General features: G+C 32.2%; 1 protein-coding gene across 1 annotated transcript in view; it reads left to right on the top strand.

Moving 5' to 3' along the window:
• LOC115885704 overlaps positions 1 to 19,817 on the top strand; it is a 73,821-nt gene that overhangs the window by 20,829 nt on the left and 33,175 nt on the right. The window contains exons 2-4 of the mRNA XM_030904689.1: positions 16,392 to 16,657; positions 18,111 to 18,603; positions 18,669 to 19,168. Coding sequence (XP_030760549.1) covers positions 16,510 to 16,657; positions 18,111 to 18,603; positions 18,669 to 19,168 — 1,141 coding nt within the window. The 5' untranslated portion in view covers positions 16,392 to 16,509. The remainder of the gene's footprint in view (positions 1 to 16,391; positions 16,658 to 18,110; positions 18,604 to 18,668; positions 19,169 to 19,817) is intronic.

Genomic DNA, 19,817 nt, shown 5'->3' on the forward strand with positions numbered 1-19,817 from the left:
AGTTGTTTTAATATTTTTTCTAAAAGAAAATTCTTATAAAAAAAACATTCCATCATTTTTTTTATAACTTCTAATGTTACAAAATAGCGTCCAACGATGTGGGGCCTTGAGAATTTAAATTAAAAAAAATAAAATTGTTTTACATCTTGATTTTTTTTTTACGTCTTTATAATTTGGTTTATTATTTTTGCTGAGATAAACTAGACTATTTAATATTAACTTTGCCTAAAACGTATCTATTTTTATCTATTCAGTTCTGGACTTTAATTTCATGTTTTTCCTTTTGCAAAAACAGGTATATTGTATTTTTTCCTCAGTATCTGGTACTATTTTCTATATTTTTGGTATGGTATAGCTGTGATCTAAGTTATTCTGACGGTGAAATTGCTGTGGTTTTTTCTTTTCTCTATTTCTATTTCTAGTTTTTCTGTCTATATTCTGTCTATTTTTCTATATATAAAATCTGCATAAAATTATCAATTACAAATTGTTTATCTAAAATTTTAACTAAATTTATAGATATTTTCATCGCGTATTGTTTACCAGTTTTTATTTCATACCAAATAGTTTTTTATATTGACATAGAAATTCTTTTCTCCGACGTATTTTAACATTCGTAGTTTTATCGATTCTATTTAGATTATTTTCCTGAATATTTTTGAACAGTATACAGGGTGGTCAAATAAAAAAAAATTATTTCAAGTCATTTTGTTTTTGTAATTGATTTATTTATTTTTTAATTTTAACTAATACTTATTTAGAATTTACATTTGTAAAATTTATTCAGTAATTATGGATTTAGAAAAGTTTAGAGTTAATCATTTGTTGGATTATGAGTTGGAGTATGAGTTAAATATTCGATTTGTTTATACTGAAAGGGGCGTTGATGATAAAAGAAAGATGCTTTCGAAACTTTTAAAGAAAGAACTAAACAATCCAGGTTCTCAAATTAATATGGACAGTTATAAAGTTGATTTTATGACGGAACAAACTGAAATTAATAAAAGTTTATCTTCTATTACAAGTTTAATTTCTGATTTTGAGGGTAGTTCTGCAGATAGTACATTTTTAAGAGTAAAATCTAGATTAGCTCATTTATCTGGTCGTGTAAGACGGATAGTAATTTCAAAGCCTAATGAGGAGGAAATTATTAAATTTAAAAATGAATCGTATGCTACTTGTTTAAAGTTAGAATCCGATTTAGATGAAAAAACAGTTTCAATCTCTAATACTCAAAATCTGAATGATAGTTTTGAACATAATTCTGTTGCTCCTATAGTCAATGTTAGTCCGGTAGTTTCTTGTTCCGCTAATAAACAACCAATTTCATCTTGGGGTATAAAATTTAATGGCGATTCGAAAAGCGTTTATTATTTTTTAGAAAGAGTATCTGATTTAGCTCAAAGCCGTAATTTTTCCGAAATAGAATTATTTAACTCAGCTGTTGAATTTTTTATAGGCGATGCTTTTGTTTGGTATCGTAGTGTAAGATCCATTGTTACTGATTGGCAAGGTTTAGTTAAAAGATTAAAGAACGATTTTTTACCTCCGTGTGCAGATGACGACATCTGGGAACAGATAAGACAGAGAAAGCAGAAAAGAAATGAATCTATAACTATTTTTATTGCTCATTTAGAGAACTTATTTTCTCGTTTATCTTTACCTCCAGCCGAAATTACTAAGGTTAAGTATATTCGTAAAAATTTATTACCTGAATATATTAATCAGTTAGCTTTGCATACTGCAGATAGTGTTAATGACTTGTCTATTTTGTGTAAAAGATTGGAAGAAGTCGTACAGTTAACTTCTCAATCTGTTTCTAAGAAAAATTCGCATTTATCTTATTTGGACGACTCACAGCCTAGTACTTCTACCTCTGTATATAAAAAGCAGTTTCATGATCGAAAAAACGTATCTACCTCTAACAAAAATTCTTTTAAAAATAACGTTCAGAAATCTACTGAAAATTCTAAGGACTCTAAATCTAAGATAATTTGTTTCAATTGTAATTTACCTAATCATACGTACAATTCTTGTAGAGAAAAACGTAAGTTATTTTGTTTTCGTTGTGGCGAGCCTAATGTTAAAGTTTCAAATTGTAGTAAATGTTCAAAAAACTAGTTAAATCACCAGTCATTGCAAGTGGTCGATTGCTTGGTGATGGTTCAACCACTAAAAGTTACTTTAATATTTTTGAGTGGAGAAAATGGCTTAAACATGTTTCAAATTTTTATAAAACACCATTTCATAATAACGAAATTCTACCATTGTTTTCTAAAAAAGTTAATGATAATAGACCTTATATATCAGTACGTCTTTTTGACAGGGATATAACTGTATTACTTGACTCCGGTGCCACTACCTCTATCATTGGAAATGAGGGTTTAAAGTTTTTAAATAAGTTAAAAATAAAAGTTCATCCTATCCAACATTCTAATCTTTATACCGCAGATGGCAAGGAACAAAAAGTAATAGGGTTAGTTGACTTACCTATTTCTATTGGTACTTGTTTTAGACTGATTAAAGCTCTTGTAGTTCCTTCTGTAACTCATTCTTTTATTTTTGGTATGGATTTTGTTAAATCATTTAACTTGATTATGAATTTTAAAAACAATAGTTATCTTATTCAGAATGATTCTATTAAACTAGATATAGTGGAGCCATTTTCTAACAGTTCTTTTAGTTCTAACTTGTTTTCTCTAGATGACTTATCTCCTTTTGAAAAAAATGAAGCTTTTAAAGTATTAGAATTATTTAAGCAGATTGATAGTGATAAAAAATTAGGCCGCACAAATAAAATTAAGTTAACTATAGATACAGGAGATAATCAACCTTTTAAAAAGAAACCTTACTTACTTTCTCCGTACATGCAGGACATTTTAAATAAAGAATTAGATTCTATGCTTGAGTTAGGTGTAGTCGAAGAGTCTAATAGTCCTTGGTCTTCTCCTACCTTATTAGTTAAAAAATCTAATGGAGAGTATAGATTTTGTTTTGATGGACGATTTCTGAACGCTATTACTAAACATGACAGTTTTCCTTTACCGCACGTAGATCGTATTCTATGTAACTTACGTAATGCTAAATTTATCTCATCTATTGATCTTCGTAAAGCATTTTGGCAGATTCCTCTAGACGAGGCATCTAAAGAAAAAACTGCTTTCTCTATTATTGGTCGTGGTCATTATCAGTTTAATGTCGTACCTTTCGGTTTGTGTAATGCCGCTCAGACTCAGCAACGTCTTGTAGACTCCATATTTGGTCCTAAATATGAACCTCATATTTTTTCTTACCTTGATGATATTTTGATTTGCTCTCCTACTTTTGAACATCATATAGAACTTTTAAAAACAGTACAAAAATTGCTTAAGGAAGCTGGATTAACTATTAATCTTGAAAAATGTAATTTCTTTAAAACCACATTAAAATATTTAGGTTTTATAGTGGGTAATAACTCTTTAGCTACCGATCCTGCAAAAGTTGAATCGATGACGAATTATCCTCGTCCTCAGACTTCTACTGAAGTCAAGAGATTTATCGGTATGTGTTCTTGGTATAGACGTTTTATTAAAGATTTTTCTTCTCTTGTTAATCCACTTAATGCTCTCCTTAAAGGTAAAAAGAAAAAGCAAACAATATCATGGAATGACGATGCTGAGGCTGCTTTTCTGGCTATAAAACAAAAACTTGTTAGTGCTCCAGTCTTATCTCAACCAGATTTCTCTCAAAAGTTTTTTGTTCAATCTGATGCTTCTGATGTCGGAATCGGTGGTATGCTTACACAATTTATAGATGGTGAAGAGAGGGTGATTGCTTATGCAAGCCGTTCACTTTCTAAAGCAGAAAGAAATTATTCGGTAACTGAACGTGAGTGTTTGGCAGTTATATTCTGCATAGAAAAGTTTAGACCTTGGATTGAAGGTACTCCCTTCACAGTCATTACCGATCATTATAGTCTGCTTTGGCTCAATAACTTAAAAAACTCCTTCCAGGTAAGCTCAGTCGATGGTTACTTAGGTTGCGTCCAGCATACTTTTGATTTGCAACATAGAAAGGTTCTATGCATTTAGTTCCAGATGCGTGAAGTCGTATTCCTTATTCTTCTCCCGATATCAATCTACCTGAGGCTAAATTATTTTATTATCTACAGATAACAGTTCTCTTGATCCATGGTACATTTCATTACGTGATAAAATTCAGAACGAGCCGGATAAATATCCACAATGGCGCGTAAAAAACGAAAAAGTATATAAATTCATTTCATCAAATAAATCTCATATTTTTAACAAAAGAGAATGGAAAATTTTAGTGCCTAAATGTCAACGTAACAAAGTTATTGATTCTTGTCATATACCTCCAACTAGTGCACATTTTGGTTTCCGTAAAACTTTGTATCGAGTACAAGAAACGTATTATTGGCCAAATATGAGATCAGATATTTTGAAATTTATTAGAAAATGTTTAGTTTGCGGTGCGCAAAAATGTTCAAATTTGCCTAAAATCGGTACCATGGGTAAAGAAAAAATTGTTGATTTACCTGGTCAGATTCTTTCTTTAGATTTTGTCGGTCCGTTTCCGCGTTCTAAAAAAGGTAATAAATGGTTGCTAGTAGCAGCTGATTGGTTTTCTAAATACACTTACATATTTCCTTTGAAGCATTCTAAATCAAATAATATTGTAGATACTATTGAAAACAACATATTTCTGATATTTGGTGTTCCTCAAATATTAATAACTGATAACGCTCCAAATTTTGCTAGTAATAATCTTAAAGGTCTTTGTGAAAAATATAAAGTTAAACAGTGGTTTACTCCCTATTATTCACCACAATGTAATTTTGTCGAAAGGAATAATAAAACCATAACTACTGCTATCAGATGTTATATTGATAAACATGAAGATTGGGATTTACACATACCTCAGATTAGACAAGCTATTAATACTGCAGTTCATGAAGTGACAGGTTTTCCGCCAACTTATTTGATGTTCGGTAGACATGTTCCTATATCTGGCGAATATTACGATTTTAGTATTAACGACCAATCTGTAGAAATATTGCCTGGTGATAGAAATACTTATGCTGAGAATTTGACAGAGTTTAGAAAGTTATTCGTTGAGATACGTAACAAGTTGCATTCTGCATATGAAAGAAATTTAAAATCTTACAATCTCCGGAAACGGGATGTTTCTTTCAACGTAGGTGATAAAGTGTGGCGTGTTAATAAGGTTTTATCTAATGCCGCCGACAAGTTTGCAGCTAAGCTCAGTCCTAAGTATATTTTGTCAATAGTTTGCAAAAAGCTCTCTCATTTAGTTTACGAGTTAAAAAATACAGATGGTTCTAAAGCCGGGAAATGGCATGTCAAAGACTTATTACCTTATCACGATCTTGACGATTCGTCAGATGAACAAGATTAATATTTTCATTTTCTTATTTCAATTTATCTTTTCTTAAGCTTTACCTATATTTTAATTACCTAAATTTTCTAATTTCTCTTTAGCATGTTTTTTGTTACACTTAATTAACTGTTTTATACTTACCTTACCTTCGAAAAAATTTACCTCTTACTTCTAGCAAAATATCTCTAGGATATTTACATTTTTATCTGTAACTTTATCTTTACTATCTGTATTATGAGTTATCTGTATTTTACTTCTAGTGTTGCTAAAAGAGTGAATTCTCTTTTCCATTTGAAAACTTAAAAGTTTTTTAATTATCTGAAAGTAAAATTTATCTTATCTTTTTCTTTATTTTTTTTTGTATCTTACCTTATAAAAGAAATTTTCTTTTATTATTTTGCTGATTTGACTCTACAAAGTGTAGTTAGTTATTCAGTAACAAGCGATTTAAGCTGTTATATTATTTTATCTTACCTTTAACTTACCTTTTCACTTGAAAGTACAGTGATTATCTTACCTTTAGTATTTTTATCTTACCTTTACCTTACCTTACTTATTTTTTATCTTATCTTACCTTAGACTATTTCAAACTGAGCTTGGTGGTGCAAATTTGTAAGTATTATTGCAGATGTGACTATAGAATGGCATACACGTTGAATAATGGAGTTTATAGTTGTTATAGGATTTCTTGTCACCAGAGCAATATTTTTGTTTTACAAGCAAATTTCATTAAGTCAGTTGATTTAGATCTAACTATCTTACCTTTGTTTTTTTATACCTTCGTTTGAGTGTTTTATGGGTGGTAATACTCATTATATAACGTACCTAGGACATTTTGTTTTCTCTTGTGAATTAGGCCGGATGACGATGGTGTCAGTAGCTTCGGACTTGTAGTCACAAACTGCTAGCGTGAAGGATTCGTATTGGGGGTGTTTATTTGGCTACAGACATTTCGATGTACTGAGGAATAGTTGGGGTGACACTACTGTGCGCAATCTCAGTTCCCTAGTGGGCAAGTCCGAGGGTACTGCTGACAACTTGGCCATACGAGTACCTACTAAGTTTAATTGATTTCCTAGTGCCATTTCTATGGTTTTTCAGTTTGGTTGGAAACTATATTTCACTTCCTCTTGATTGTGGAACATTTGGGTTACCTTTCTCTCTCTCTTCTCTTCCTTTTTTTTGGTTTTTTTGTTTTCCACCTTGACATAGCATTTTTTGGTTTTGGTTGCGGAATTGTGTTCAGGGAAGTGCCTGCCTTTGTGGAAAGATCTACTCGAGGTTAGTAATCGAGGGACTTCCTGCAGATGAATGTCGCGCAGTACTAGCTTGGATTTCACTTATCATCTCCAGAGTAGATTTATTTAAATTACTCCGAAATCCAGACCGCTTAGATCTTTGACATTGGTTGGTTTTCTTCGAGTGCTCTTCGGTTTATCCTTGCTGGGGAAGTGTTCTGTCCAAGTATCTTTTGTTTGTGTTCGTATTTTTTGTCGAAACATTTTTTGTTTCTATGGTATTACCAAAGCGGTAATTTGTTTTTTTTACATAAGTTTTCACTATTCTCTTGGAATAGCGATTTCTTATATTACCTCTAGCCTTCAGGCTTACTTTATAACTCATAGTTGTAGTTTTGTGTTATCCAGTTTTTTAGTAGACTTACCGATTTTGACTAAACCCGATTTTAACTTAACCCTGATTTTTGACCTATCTATTTTGACTCCTTGGTGGACGAGTGATACGCGTAGCTATCGAAGCTAAAATAACTGAATGACTACTAAATATTGTTTTTATTTTTTTTTCTTTAAGCTATTATCATTGGATAATGGTTTCTTTCGTAATTTAGGATTTTTCTTTAATCAGTAGTTCCTAAAGTCTTTAGTACAGTAGTTATCTAAGCTCTTTCTTGGTTTGTTTTATTTTCTTACCATTTATTTTTGATGATGTTTTTTGGTGGATTGTTTGAATAATGATCTAGGTGAACATTTTGTTTCTCATAAAAAATTTAAAGTCTGTACAGCCTTTAATTTTTTTTTTCTTTTTGGAGAGAGGCAATGTAGCATTTTATTTAAAATTCACTCAATTTAAATAAGTGTACAGAATTATTTTATTTAAACAATTCAAGTTTGAGTCCTCGCACCGAGATGGCATTCTAAGTATTGTTATTATCTTTTATTTTTTTACAAGTTTATTTCTGGATAGTTATTTCAGTCCGGTCGAAGTTGTTCGTCACTTTATTTCTAACGGTATAGGTATATACCTCGTGCCTACCTTTATTGCTATATTGGTGGTTGAAGCTGAACCCGATAGAATTATCGGCGTTTTTTTTGGCATTTTGAAATTTGTGTGGGGAAAACCACTCTCCTGAGCGGAGGTAAGACCTTTATTTTTTTTTACATAACGTTTCCTAATACCTTTTTTATTTGTACAGAGTTTTATTTTATGGTACGCATTTCTGGTGCCATTTTGTTTATTATGTATCTGACATTTGGGGCCACGTTTGTCCCTACAATATACATACATTTGAATAACGGAGGAATCTCCTGAATATACAGCATTTTCCGATCCTGTCTGGGTGGAGACGTTTTAATCACGATCCAGTTCCAGCAGTTCACCACAACCAACAGCTGACCAGAACTGGATATAAAAGGCCAGATCATTTCTTTTTATATAATTTAAGTTCACTTTAATGCTTCAAGCCCTTCAGGCATATTAGATATTTTATTACTTTAGAGTCACTTTGAAATATTTTATTCATGTTATGCATATTTCTGATATATACATAGTACGGTTTTTTTTAATATAAAGATTCCCTATATTTTGGTACCAAGATCGCCAGACTTTTTGCGGAATAATTAATATAATATTAATATTCAGAGGAAGCGTGCAGATTTAACTACCATCTTGAGTGATCTATTTTTAATACATACTATTTACCAACAAACATTTTCAAACATCAAATTATTCATAGTCTTATTTTAATTCTAATTAACATTTAATTATTAATTATACTTAGTTGTTAGTTTATCTCAGCGATTTCATTTGTGTAATTCCTAAATAAGTAATACCTATATTCTGAGTTGATTTCTCAGTTCTCAACTTAGAGTTTTTGAAAAAATGGAAAAACTGAGTGGCGCCCAGTATATTATAAAGACGTAATTATCACAATTTAATTTTCACTAGCTTACGACCCATTGCTCACCGGCGAACAGCTCCGTCGCATAGTATTAGTTGTTTTAATATTTTTTCTAAAAGAAAATTCTTATAAAAAAAAACATTCCATCATTTTTTTTATAACTTCTAATGTTACAACGCTCTCTCTAAGTCTTTTAGTCCGAAATGTGGTGTGAGACAAGGTTGTATAGTATCACCCATACTCTTCAACATCTATGAAGAGTACATAATGAGAAAAGTCTTACAGGGCTGGCGAGGCGGAGTAACGATAGGTGGAAAAAAGATCACAAACCTTAGGTATGCCGATGACACCTTAATTCTTGCATGCTCTGAGGAAGAACTTGTTCAAATAATGAGAAGGTTGAGTAAGATCAGTGCGGAACATGGCCTTATGCTAAACAAAAGTTAAACGCAAGTCATGATAATAGACCGAAATCCTACTAACATCAGGGAGATTGATGGTTTTGAGGTGGATGAAAAATTCAATTACCTCGGATCCCTCATAACAAACAAGGGAGGCTGTGACGAGGAAATCAAATGCAGACTAGCAATAGCTCGTAACTCGACTATAAAACTAACACGAATATGGAAAGACTCTGCCAATATCCCATCACAACAAATTAAAATTAGTAAACACATTGATCTTTCCTATCGCTACTTATGCATCAGAGACCTGGACTCTGAAAACTACAAATAGACGAAGTTTTTCATAATCATAATCGAAGGGAAGATTAATGGCAAACGACCAAGAGGAAGATCTCCGACGCGCTGGATGGACCAAACCAAAAAAAATATTGGTCACGGCCTGCAAGAGGCTTCTATAGCCGCTCAAGATAGAGTACCCAGTCATTTACATTTTCCACCTTGCATGCTCTTCTTATGCTTTTATTTCTCTCCCTGTCCAGAAGCGTCTTTCCAGCTATTCTGCGTAGTACTTTCATTTCGGTTGTCTCTAGTAGTTGTCTACTAGTTGTTCTAGTACTGTCTTGTAAATTCTTGTTTTAGTTTCTACCTCAATGTTTTTATTTCGCCATATTGTGTCATTCAGACATCCTGCTATGCCGGTTGCCTTCGTTGTCCATTCTCACACCTCCACCTCTACATCACCGTATCTTGAAATTTCTATGCCTAGATCGTTAAACTTCAATTCTTGCTGGATAACATTGCCGGATCGACTTCCAGTTTGCATCTTAGTGGTAAAGAAGTTACACTTCAAAAATACCATATAATACTGACTTTATTTGTGACAATGTATATTCCAGTAACAATGCAGGAAGAGCAAAAAGGAAAGATTTCCAACTTTCATTTGAAAATTTCATTCATCTAAGCTGGCACTGGAACATTGATTGGCAAGGGGGACAAACATTAATGGTCATAAAATCACCAACCTCAGATTCACAGAAGATACGGTACTTTTAGCGGGAAACGAAGAATTACTGCAGCTTCTAAAATTGGTTGAAGATGAATGCGAGAAACTTGGACTTGAAATTAATCCCTCCAGAACAAAAATTATGATTATCGACAGGCAAACCAACAACAAACCTGATGTGGTGAGCATTGGTCATTTTGAAGTTGCCAGTCAATATACAGGGTGCCCCAGAAATAAGTGCAAGCATTTTAAGGGGTGGTAGATCTCGATAAAAGAAACATAATTTCTCTTTATCGTTTTTCAAATAAGTCCAAAATAACGGAGTTATTTTACTTTCAAAATTTCCAAAAAGAATGATTTTTTGCTAAAATTTTGAGAACCACTGGATCTTTTCTGGATTTTTTTTCTTGTAAATTTAATCTAATACCTATGTTGCCATATTATAAAGAAATTATGTTTTTTAACTAAGAACTAAAAAAAATTCCAAAAATTTTTTCAAAAAATTTCGAATTTTCAATTTTTTTTTCACGAAAAAAACCTCATAAGCGTGTTTCTGGGGTTGAACTATACTACTAGTTAAAATACTTGCACTGAGAGAGAGGAGAGAGAGAGAGAGAGAGAGAGAGAGAGAGAGAGAGAGAGAGAGAGAGAGAGAGAGAGAGAGACAGAGAGAAGTTCTAGCAGAAAAAAAATATGAAGTACCTTCGAGAGAGTTTAAACCTAAAATATAATACTACAGCTTTGTTCGGGTTCTTGTTATTACCGATTCTGAACCGTCCTAGAACTGTGATCCGTATGCGCAGAAGGAAATATAAAAACATTATTTCATTTACGCATGCGCTGCAGAGTTCTAGGACGGTTCAGAATCGGTAATAACAAGAATCCGAACAAAGCTTACATTATATTTAATTAAGTATTAACTATTGCTCCCTGTCCGTTGCCAATTTAAAGGTTGCTTTTTATATTTATGTAAGATTAATTTCGTAAGAGTCAAATTTTACGCTCCTAATTTAAATAGATACCTTGTTGAAAACAATGATTAAACTATTGAGCTAAATTATGAAAATCGAATGTTTTCGCAACCAAAAAAAGAAAACTTCACTTTAACAATACTTATTTATTTACCATATTATTTAAAATTAACGATAAAATGCATTCGTTATGCTACCTAATTCGAATAATTTACTCTGATATTTCAAATTATAAGAGTAAAAGAAAATTACCACATTTTTACCACAATACACCAAAACACTTTATTTTAAACTCTGAACATACATTATGCCCTTGTTTATACAGGATGTCCCAGGCTGAGCGTGTATTAGAAGTTTCTAGAGAACGACAATATCTAGATCGGATATTTTTTGCACATCATTGTTTTACAATGAGATCTATCAGTTAAAAATGTTTTCAATATGGCGGCACTTCTCGATACACCGGAAGTAGACAGCACCTCTCTTTTTTTTGAAATGGGTACCTACATTTTTATTACATACTTAAAGTCTCCGTATAATTTTATGAATTTTGATATCAAACATTCTATAACTAACATCAAAAACTGCCCATCAAAAAATTTGTATAGCGTCAACGTCAAATTGAGTAATTACCACAGCCTTAGAGGTGGGAATTCTAGTTCCTTGGGAGGAACTAGTTCCTAAGTTCTAGTTCCTCCAGAGAAATAGTTCCTTGAAGTAGGTCTTTATAGTTCACAATAGTTCCCGACTAACATTGACATCCCCCTTGCTTGCTAATGCGTTTCGTTGTCAGTGAGAACTATTCAGTATATAGTATGATTTATATAATTTTTATAATGTACGGAGATATAACGAGACGTGTAATTGTGTATGTTAAAAACATATAGGTAAGTTTTATTGCAGATAAAAAAAATAAAAAAACTCAAATCAGAATTTAAAAAACTATATCACAAATCAATTGGAGCAAATATTACAAAAATTTTACGAAAAATTGCATTTTCCTCCCTTTATGCTTTTTGTTTTTGTCTAAAAGTTCAGAATATCTACTTCCTTTTATAAGATATTTCTTAATTTTAGGGACCTAAAGTGAAACATTCCCATAAAATATTTAAAAAACAAACTAAAAATCAAAAACAATATCTACGACAAATTTCTGTGGTAATTACGCCGCGCCGGCTCTGGCAATAGACAAGGCCGAATCCATCGTCATCGCCTTGTATTATATCTCGGATCTGCCGACTGAATAGATTCCCGTGAACTAGTCTTTTAATAGTTCCTCTATGTCCGGATGCGATAACTTACGGCTGGCACTCCCCACGCCTGCCTAGCATCAATCGCGCTGGCTGATCCATACGTAAACTAGTCTTTTATTTAGTTCCTCTAGTTCCTTTAGGTCCGGATCCGATAACATACGGCATACGGCTGGCACTCCCCACTCCTGCCTAGCATCGATCACGCTGGCCCTATCCGTTCGTAAGTAAACTAGTCTTTTATTTAGTTTAGTTCCCCTAGGTCCGGATGCGATAACGTACGGTTAGCACTCCCCATTTCTGCCTACCATCGGGCTACGCGCGCTAGCCGATCCGCCGCCGTCGCATATTATTCTATATCGGTCACAGTCTCGATCCCGGAATAGGTCCTGAGGAACTAGTCCTTTGAGAAACCAGGAACTAGTTCCTTTCATTCCGGGGTCGGAATAGTTCATTGGAACTAGTTCGTTCACGAAATACACACCTCTACCACAGCCACTGTTACATAAAGAGAAGAAATTAATTGTGTGGCTATCTATTTAAAAAAAAATTGTTTCAATTTCATAAGCGGACATATATTGCCCGTGGCTGTTTTGAGAGATTTAGTAGCTGATTTGAGAGATTTAAAAATTATCATAAATCATTTATTCCAAATGGAAACCCACTTTTTATTTCAGTGTGGTGGTTTTTTATTCTAGTGAAAAGATTTTTCAATTCGTTACTTTTTGATTATTGACATGTTTCTATTATACAGGAGCGGATACAGGAATTTATTTTAGGGGGGGGGGAGCAAATAAAAAGTAATATAGAATATGCTTTTTAGGGCGACAGTTTTTTTAGGGCGCCAGCCTAACATTTATCCCCGTTTATAGATTTTAGGGAAAGCCTGGGCTCCATGGCCCCCTCTGTATCCGCCACTGTTTCTATATTTAAAATAAATCGTTTTTAGGTTATTTAACATTTAGATTTAGTTAATTTTTCTTGATTTTATCTAGCTTCCTTTGACATTAAATTGTCAATCAGACAATATATTTCCATCTGTCAAAAAAGTAATTATTTGAATTTCGTATATTATAAATACTGCTTCTAAAACTTTATAAAGTGTATTTATGAAAATATATCTCGTATTTTAGTGATATCTAATAGTTGATATTAATTATATACCATATGATCGAGAAAAAAAACGGCCCAAAGTTGGCTTGGAAATGACGATAGATGATATACTGACTTTTTAACAAAGTGTCGTTATATGACATGGCCAGATATATTGTTTTATATCGCTTGACATTTAATTAATTGAAAATGTATTTTTTTTCAAACTTCGTTAAGTTGGTTTCGTGGTTGGTTCATGTTGTTTGATGTTATTTTTCAGCTTCCTATGTGTTTTCGTTTTTTTTTCGCTTGTGTTCATGTTTTCTTTCTCATGACTTAATAATTTGATATTAATTTCATTTGAAACTCAATTTTTTATCGCGGTTTTACTTTTGAGAACCATTCCTTGCTTGCTGATTGACGAACTCCACAATCACTAAAAGAAAATATTTCAGTGCGGTTCCGGAAACTCTAATTAATACTACTAATTAGGGTTCAGATCTGTTTAGCCATCACAGAACCCCTGTGTTGCCCATCACTAACCCCCATATTCCCGGTTCGTTCAGGACTCAATTCGGTAACAATAAATAAAAAATTATTTTTTGTTACATGAGAAAGTCTTTTGATACTTTCTAGCGGTCGAAATCAAACTCTTCTAAATAAGCAATGGTGGTATTACTTATTGTTCTTGCTTCTTTTGTCTTTTGAGGTTTCTATAATATTTATTATGTTATGTTTTAATAGATATTTGCATTTTTAATTCAATATTTTGGGGCTTTTGTCTCAAATTCAGTTAAGTTGGTTTATGTGAAATTTAAGTTACCTATATTTTTTTTACTTGTGTTCATGTTTGTGTTCATGTTAATTTTCTCATGACATTATTTAATAATTTGATGTTATTTTCATTAAAAATTTAAATTTTTTAGCCATTTTACTTTGAAAAACCATCCCTTGCTTGATGAACTGCACCACCACTGAACAAAAATTAGTCAGTACCGAAAAAAAAACTGGAAACCGGTTCCTAAGAGGCGCGGTACTGAAATTCCCGGAGCGAAAAACCGCTCCGGTTTCGGAAAGCCTAATACTATTCACCTTTTTAAAATAGAAATAGCAATTTGTGATAAATTATTGAAAAGAACATTTTCTATCGTAAAAGATAATATGAACTTTTCTATCAGAAAAAAAAATATCTATGCAAATATGTAAAACATTTACAAGTTGCCGTTTAAATGTGTTACCTTGGTTAATAATTGTTTTTAATACATAATATAAGTTTTTAAGGAACTATTTTTTTAACCAAGATTTGGATTTATTTAAAAAAAAATCAATAAAATTTTATAATACAAGCGATTTGTTGTCGCCCGGTAGTACCTAAATTTACATGATAAATTAATCAATTAAAATTATCAAATCAATATATTATAATTTAATCGAAAAAAAAACGTATTGATTTGTTAGAATATAACAATATCCTACTAATAAGTGTTACATTTGCTTTTTACAATTGAATTTTAGATAAAAGTATTACAATAACATCTGGCATACGGTTCTCGAGTAATAAATAATCTTAGTGGTTTGAGTTGGTAACACATTTTTGAAATATTATATCGCTTTCATTAACTTAAGATTGATTTCTAACTTTAATTTTAAATTAAGAATAAATAGCATCGGACATATTTTTGAAAGATGTACCTATTTCCTAAATATATGTTATTAAGTTATAGGAAAATGAATAAAACTTGGCAAGCACGTCATCAAAATCACTGAACTTCGTAATCTCGGTACGTCTAATTTTTACTTTGACTTTTGATAAATATGAAATAAAATTTGTATTTTTGTCACTGATTTTTCACTTCAGTCCTAGAAACAATACACAAAAATGTTCTTATAGCAACATTATTACACAAACCACGTACGTGATGACATGCATACCAATTTCTATTGATTTTTCTATACCGGGTGTTCTTCAAAAGTCGCCCCTATAACTGTTTTACTTTTCCAGATTAAAAAAAAAAACAAAATTTGGTATGTTAATATATGATATAAATCGGGATTGATTGACATATTCAATTAGTTTCGGTCATTTCCTGTTTCACCCGAAATGACTACATACATACGTACATACATACTGACGAGTATTTGACACGCATCAGAAGATGGTCACGCAAGGCGTTTTCTTTCATGAGCTTTTCTGTGACTGAAAAGCCGGATACGTAATGTTATCTATCTACCGAACTTCAGACATTCAAAAATCTCATTACTTTTTTGCCTCTTTACTTTTTGGTTGTCGCTGTTAACTAAGTTTTCAATTCTTCTCCATTCCGTTCTATTGTGAGCTGCTTCTTCCCAGTCATTCTGCTTGTTAATCCTTCTTAAGTGGAAAATATCTTTGTACATTTTGAGTTGTCCACCCGGCCTCCTCTTACCGTCTACAAGCTCACCATGATGTGACACTCTTGACTTGTTATTATCGAGACTTTTGCACATTCTAAGAAATTTGTTGGGTACTCCGAACTTTTCATATTTGTCCAAAGTGCATCTCTGTTCACAGAGTCGAAGGCTTTTGTTAGGTCGATGAATGCAACATATAGTTTAGACTGCTGCTCTTTTACTTTTTCCTGTAGTTGGCGCATGGAGAATGTGGAATCGACGGTGCCACGGTTGGTGCGAAAACCTGTTTGCGATTCTGGATATATCAGATGTCAACTTTTAATATTTTCGATTAAAAAAATGGAACTTTAAATTTCAATCTGGCACTCTATAGATATATAGGTATCTATATAGAGGTTGCTGGAGTTTGGGATTATGCCTGGTTCCTCACTCGGAGTCCTTGGGTCTGTATATTGTACCAAACCTTCCTCTCATTCTTTCTTTGCGTTAATGCAAAGTTCCCGATGTCTCTGATGTTGGCTTCCCTGCTGCTCCCTCTAGTCCCTCCAAAAAACCTTGCCTTAAAATTTTAAAGCGTCGGTATTCCAATATCGGACAGTCGTACCCTATAATATACCATTTCTTAACTGAAAAAATAAAAAAGTTATAGGGGTGAGCTATTTTTGAAAAACACACGGTATATCTAAAATTAACGAAAAGCAATGTTGTTTATGATATTTACTAATATGGTGACCATTTTTTTAGAATCCCGATAAACGTATGCATCTTTTAACTTGGTTAGTGAATTTTGTGGGGACTTGATATTCAGTAATTGTCTAGAAGATAATATGCTATGTTAAGGTTACTTAATGTTGACTAGTATATGTCCATTATGATATCTACTAAATACCTGTTGCTAAGTTGTATGTGGACGTTTCTTAGTACAAATGCAACAAAAATTCCTTTATCATGGACTCAGAATCTAGAAAAAGAACGTTCAGCAATTAGGACACCAAAATGGATAGACCAAAGTAAGATTGTAATAGAATAAAAATGATGATTTAACACTAGAATTTTTTTCGCTGCTTTTACCAACAACACCGGAACTGAAGTTTATACAGGGTGAGTCCTCTACGATGTTCTTAATGGCTATCTCGGAAACTACTGGAGATAGAGAGCCCGTTAAATGGGAAGAAATATGCAGTTTTATGGGGTAATAAATATGCGCCTTTCAGATTTTTGAAAAACTTTTTCAGATAAAAATTGTAGATAATCACATCCATAATGAGACTGTGTTCTCCGTTTTTTTCTAAAATCTGTCATTTTTACTTCAAACTTATGCTATTTTTAATGGAAACGATAGTTGGCCATGGCTTCATAAAAAGTGCCATTTTTGAAGCTTTTCAGTGTTATAAGCTATAATATATTTTTTTCGAAAAATTAATGAGTTATAGCCCATTCTTATCGTTCTTGACTAGTTTCAATTAGTTGGTATGGTATTCTTATTCTGTTATTTATTTAATTATTATAAATTTATAACTTATAAAAAGACAGAATATTTTATTAACCGGTTCTTTACAATTTACATTACACAAACTAAAACTTAAAAAAATAATATCACTACATACACTTTAAGTTATTTTAGAAAATGTTTAAAAAATATACCGCATAAAAAATCTAAAATGGATAGGCTAGGTGATAGAGGAGGCCCATGCAATTGGTCCACCCTTCCTATCCCTGAGTTTGAATAATTATGATATAAATAATTTTTAACATTTCCAATTACCAATAACCAAAAATCCTACACACTTTTCTTCATTTGAAAAATTCATATTTACAATTTTTGGTTATTTTAATTTACAAAGCTTGGATGTGACAGTTTTGAGAGCAATGACGATTGAACTTGTTTCCATGGCTAACTAAGTGAAATTGTTTAAAAATGATAAGAATTGGCTATAACTCGTAATTTTTTGAAAAAAAAAAACATATAGCTTATATCGCTGAAAATCTTAAAAATGGCGCTTTTTATGAAGTCATGGCCAAATATGGTTTCCATTAAAAAAAAACATAAGTTTGTGTCATATGTCAAAAATGACAGACTTTAGAAAAAAACGGACAACACAGTCTCATTAAGGATGAGATTATCTACAACTTTTATCTGAAAACTTTTTATTTCAAACAGATTACAATGGAATTAGGGACCATTTTTAAATAGTCGAAATTTGTTTTTTTTTCGAAATATCTAGGAAGCCATGAAGTTTTTCAAAAATCTGAAAGGCGCATATTTATGACCCCACAAAACTGCAATTCTTTGTGTGCAATTCCATTTAACCGATTCTCTATCTCCAGTAGTTTCCGAGATACACATTGAAAACATCGTAGAAAACTCCTGTATAAACTTCAATTCCGGTGTTGAAACACATTGAATTTATTTTGTATATTTCGTCACTGTCCTTGGAAATATAACTAATACTACTTTTTTAGTACATTCCCCATCGTCCCATTGGTACAGCGATGATATTTTAGCACAAAGTGAAGTTATAATACCTGAACATTTAAAGGGAGAAAGCGGATTTTATTTATTATCGCCCAACAGGCAAGATCAATTAAGTTATAGTACCATAATAAATCAAGACACTTCCATACCTGTAAGTGATCAGCAGTCTTTAAAGAAGACACGCCAAAACAATGAACTGAAACATCAAAGACGGATAGATTTTCCGAAGAATAAATATTTAAGTAAAAATCAAGGGAACGGTGATGCATCTGTATCGTCTAAGTATTTTTATAAGCCAAAGCCAAAGAAATATCAAACTCTTCCTGATGAAGTGTTAAAGGTAAAACCGTTACCAGCTCAAAATTTTAAACAAATATTTAAGGCAGAAGAGACCCCAAAATCTATACAATCCGTTTTAAATCGAAGCAATAAGCGAAAACCTTCAGTTTATAGAGAATATGCATTATCAGCTATACCAAGGTGTGTACATTTTTAGGTTTATGACGAATGTGAATCAGTAATATTAATATGTAATATTATTTCAGCCCAAGTTCGAATCAATATGAACCTCAAAACTCAGGGTACTATTTGACAGCACCTGAAAGTGAGGCCACAGAGTTACCTATATCTCTAACTACTCAAAAAGAACCCATTCTATTTGTCACTCAAGGGTATAGAAATGTTTTATTGCAAGGAGCGAACAAACCAAAAAAGTACTTAGGTGATTTTCAAAATAAACAAGAAAGCAAGAAATATGAGATAGGACAGGTTCCAGTAAAAAGAAAACTTATTAAAAGACCAAAAGTTTTTATTGATAATAACAACCAAGAAAACTACGAACACTTTAATGCACCAAGTATCAAACAAGCACATGTTAATCAACATAGTGGTCCTGTCTTAAACAGACCATCATTAACAGAGAATTATCGCGATGACAGGCTACATGAACCAGGTGAAGATATTGATAGTGAACGTGATGATGACGAAAGTGATAAAATTGCAGATGATGAAAAAAACGAGGAAAATGTTGATGCAAAAGAACCAGGTAATTACTTACCTAATAAAATTATGAAATAATTGTGTTTAAGAATAACGAAATTATTAACTACACTCAGATGCAAAAAAACGCAACGGAGAAATTTTTGGTCAAATTTAAAGTGTTATAATTTTTGCTATTTTTAGCCCTATTTTAATGCATTTTAATAAGCTCTATACTCTATATCAAAAGTGACTCACCCCCTATAACTTTTTTATTTTTTCAGATAAAATAACGAGACTTCGTACATTAGTATATGATATAAATCAGGTTTGATTGACGTATTTAATTGTTTTTGGTCACTTCCTGTTTCTAACTGTTCCTGTAATTCCTGTTCCTGTAATAACTACAACTTTTGATTTTTAAATGGCACCCTCGGTATTTTTTTTACTTTGTTCGATAGAAAATGACATTCTGGAAAGAATGGCCGTCTAGATTTAGATAGTCTAGAGTGCCGTGGTTGTGTTAAAAATACTAATTTATAAAATGCATTAAGTCAGCAAAACCATCTGCTAGAGAGCTTCTTAAAGTAATTTATGAAAAAAACGCTCAAGACCTGTTTCCAAATACTTTCATAGCATTAAGAATCTTCACATGTACTTTTATTACTAACTGTTCTTCTGAACGCTAGTTTTCTGCATTGAAACGTATTAAAACT

The sequence above is a fragment of the Sitophilus oryzae genome, unplaced genomic scaffold, assembly GCF_002938485.1.
Source record: "Sitophilus oryzae breed Bouriz unplaced genomic scaffold, Soryzae_2.0 scaffold_41_pilon_pilon, whole genome shotgun sequence".
Classification (NCBI taxonomy): domain Eukaryota; kingdom Metazoa; phylum Arthropoda; class Insecta; order Coleoptera; family Curculionidae; genus Sitophilus; species Sitophilus oryzae.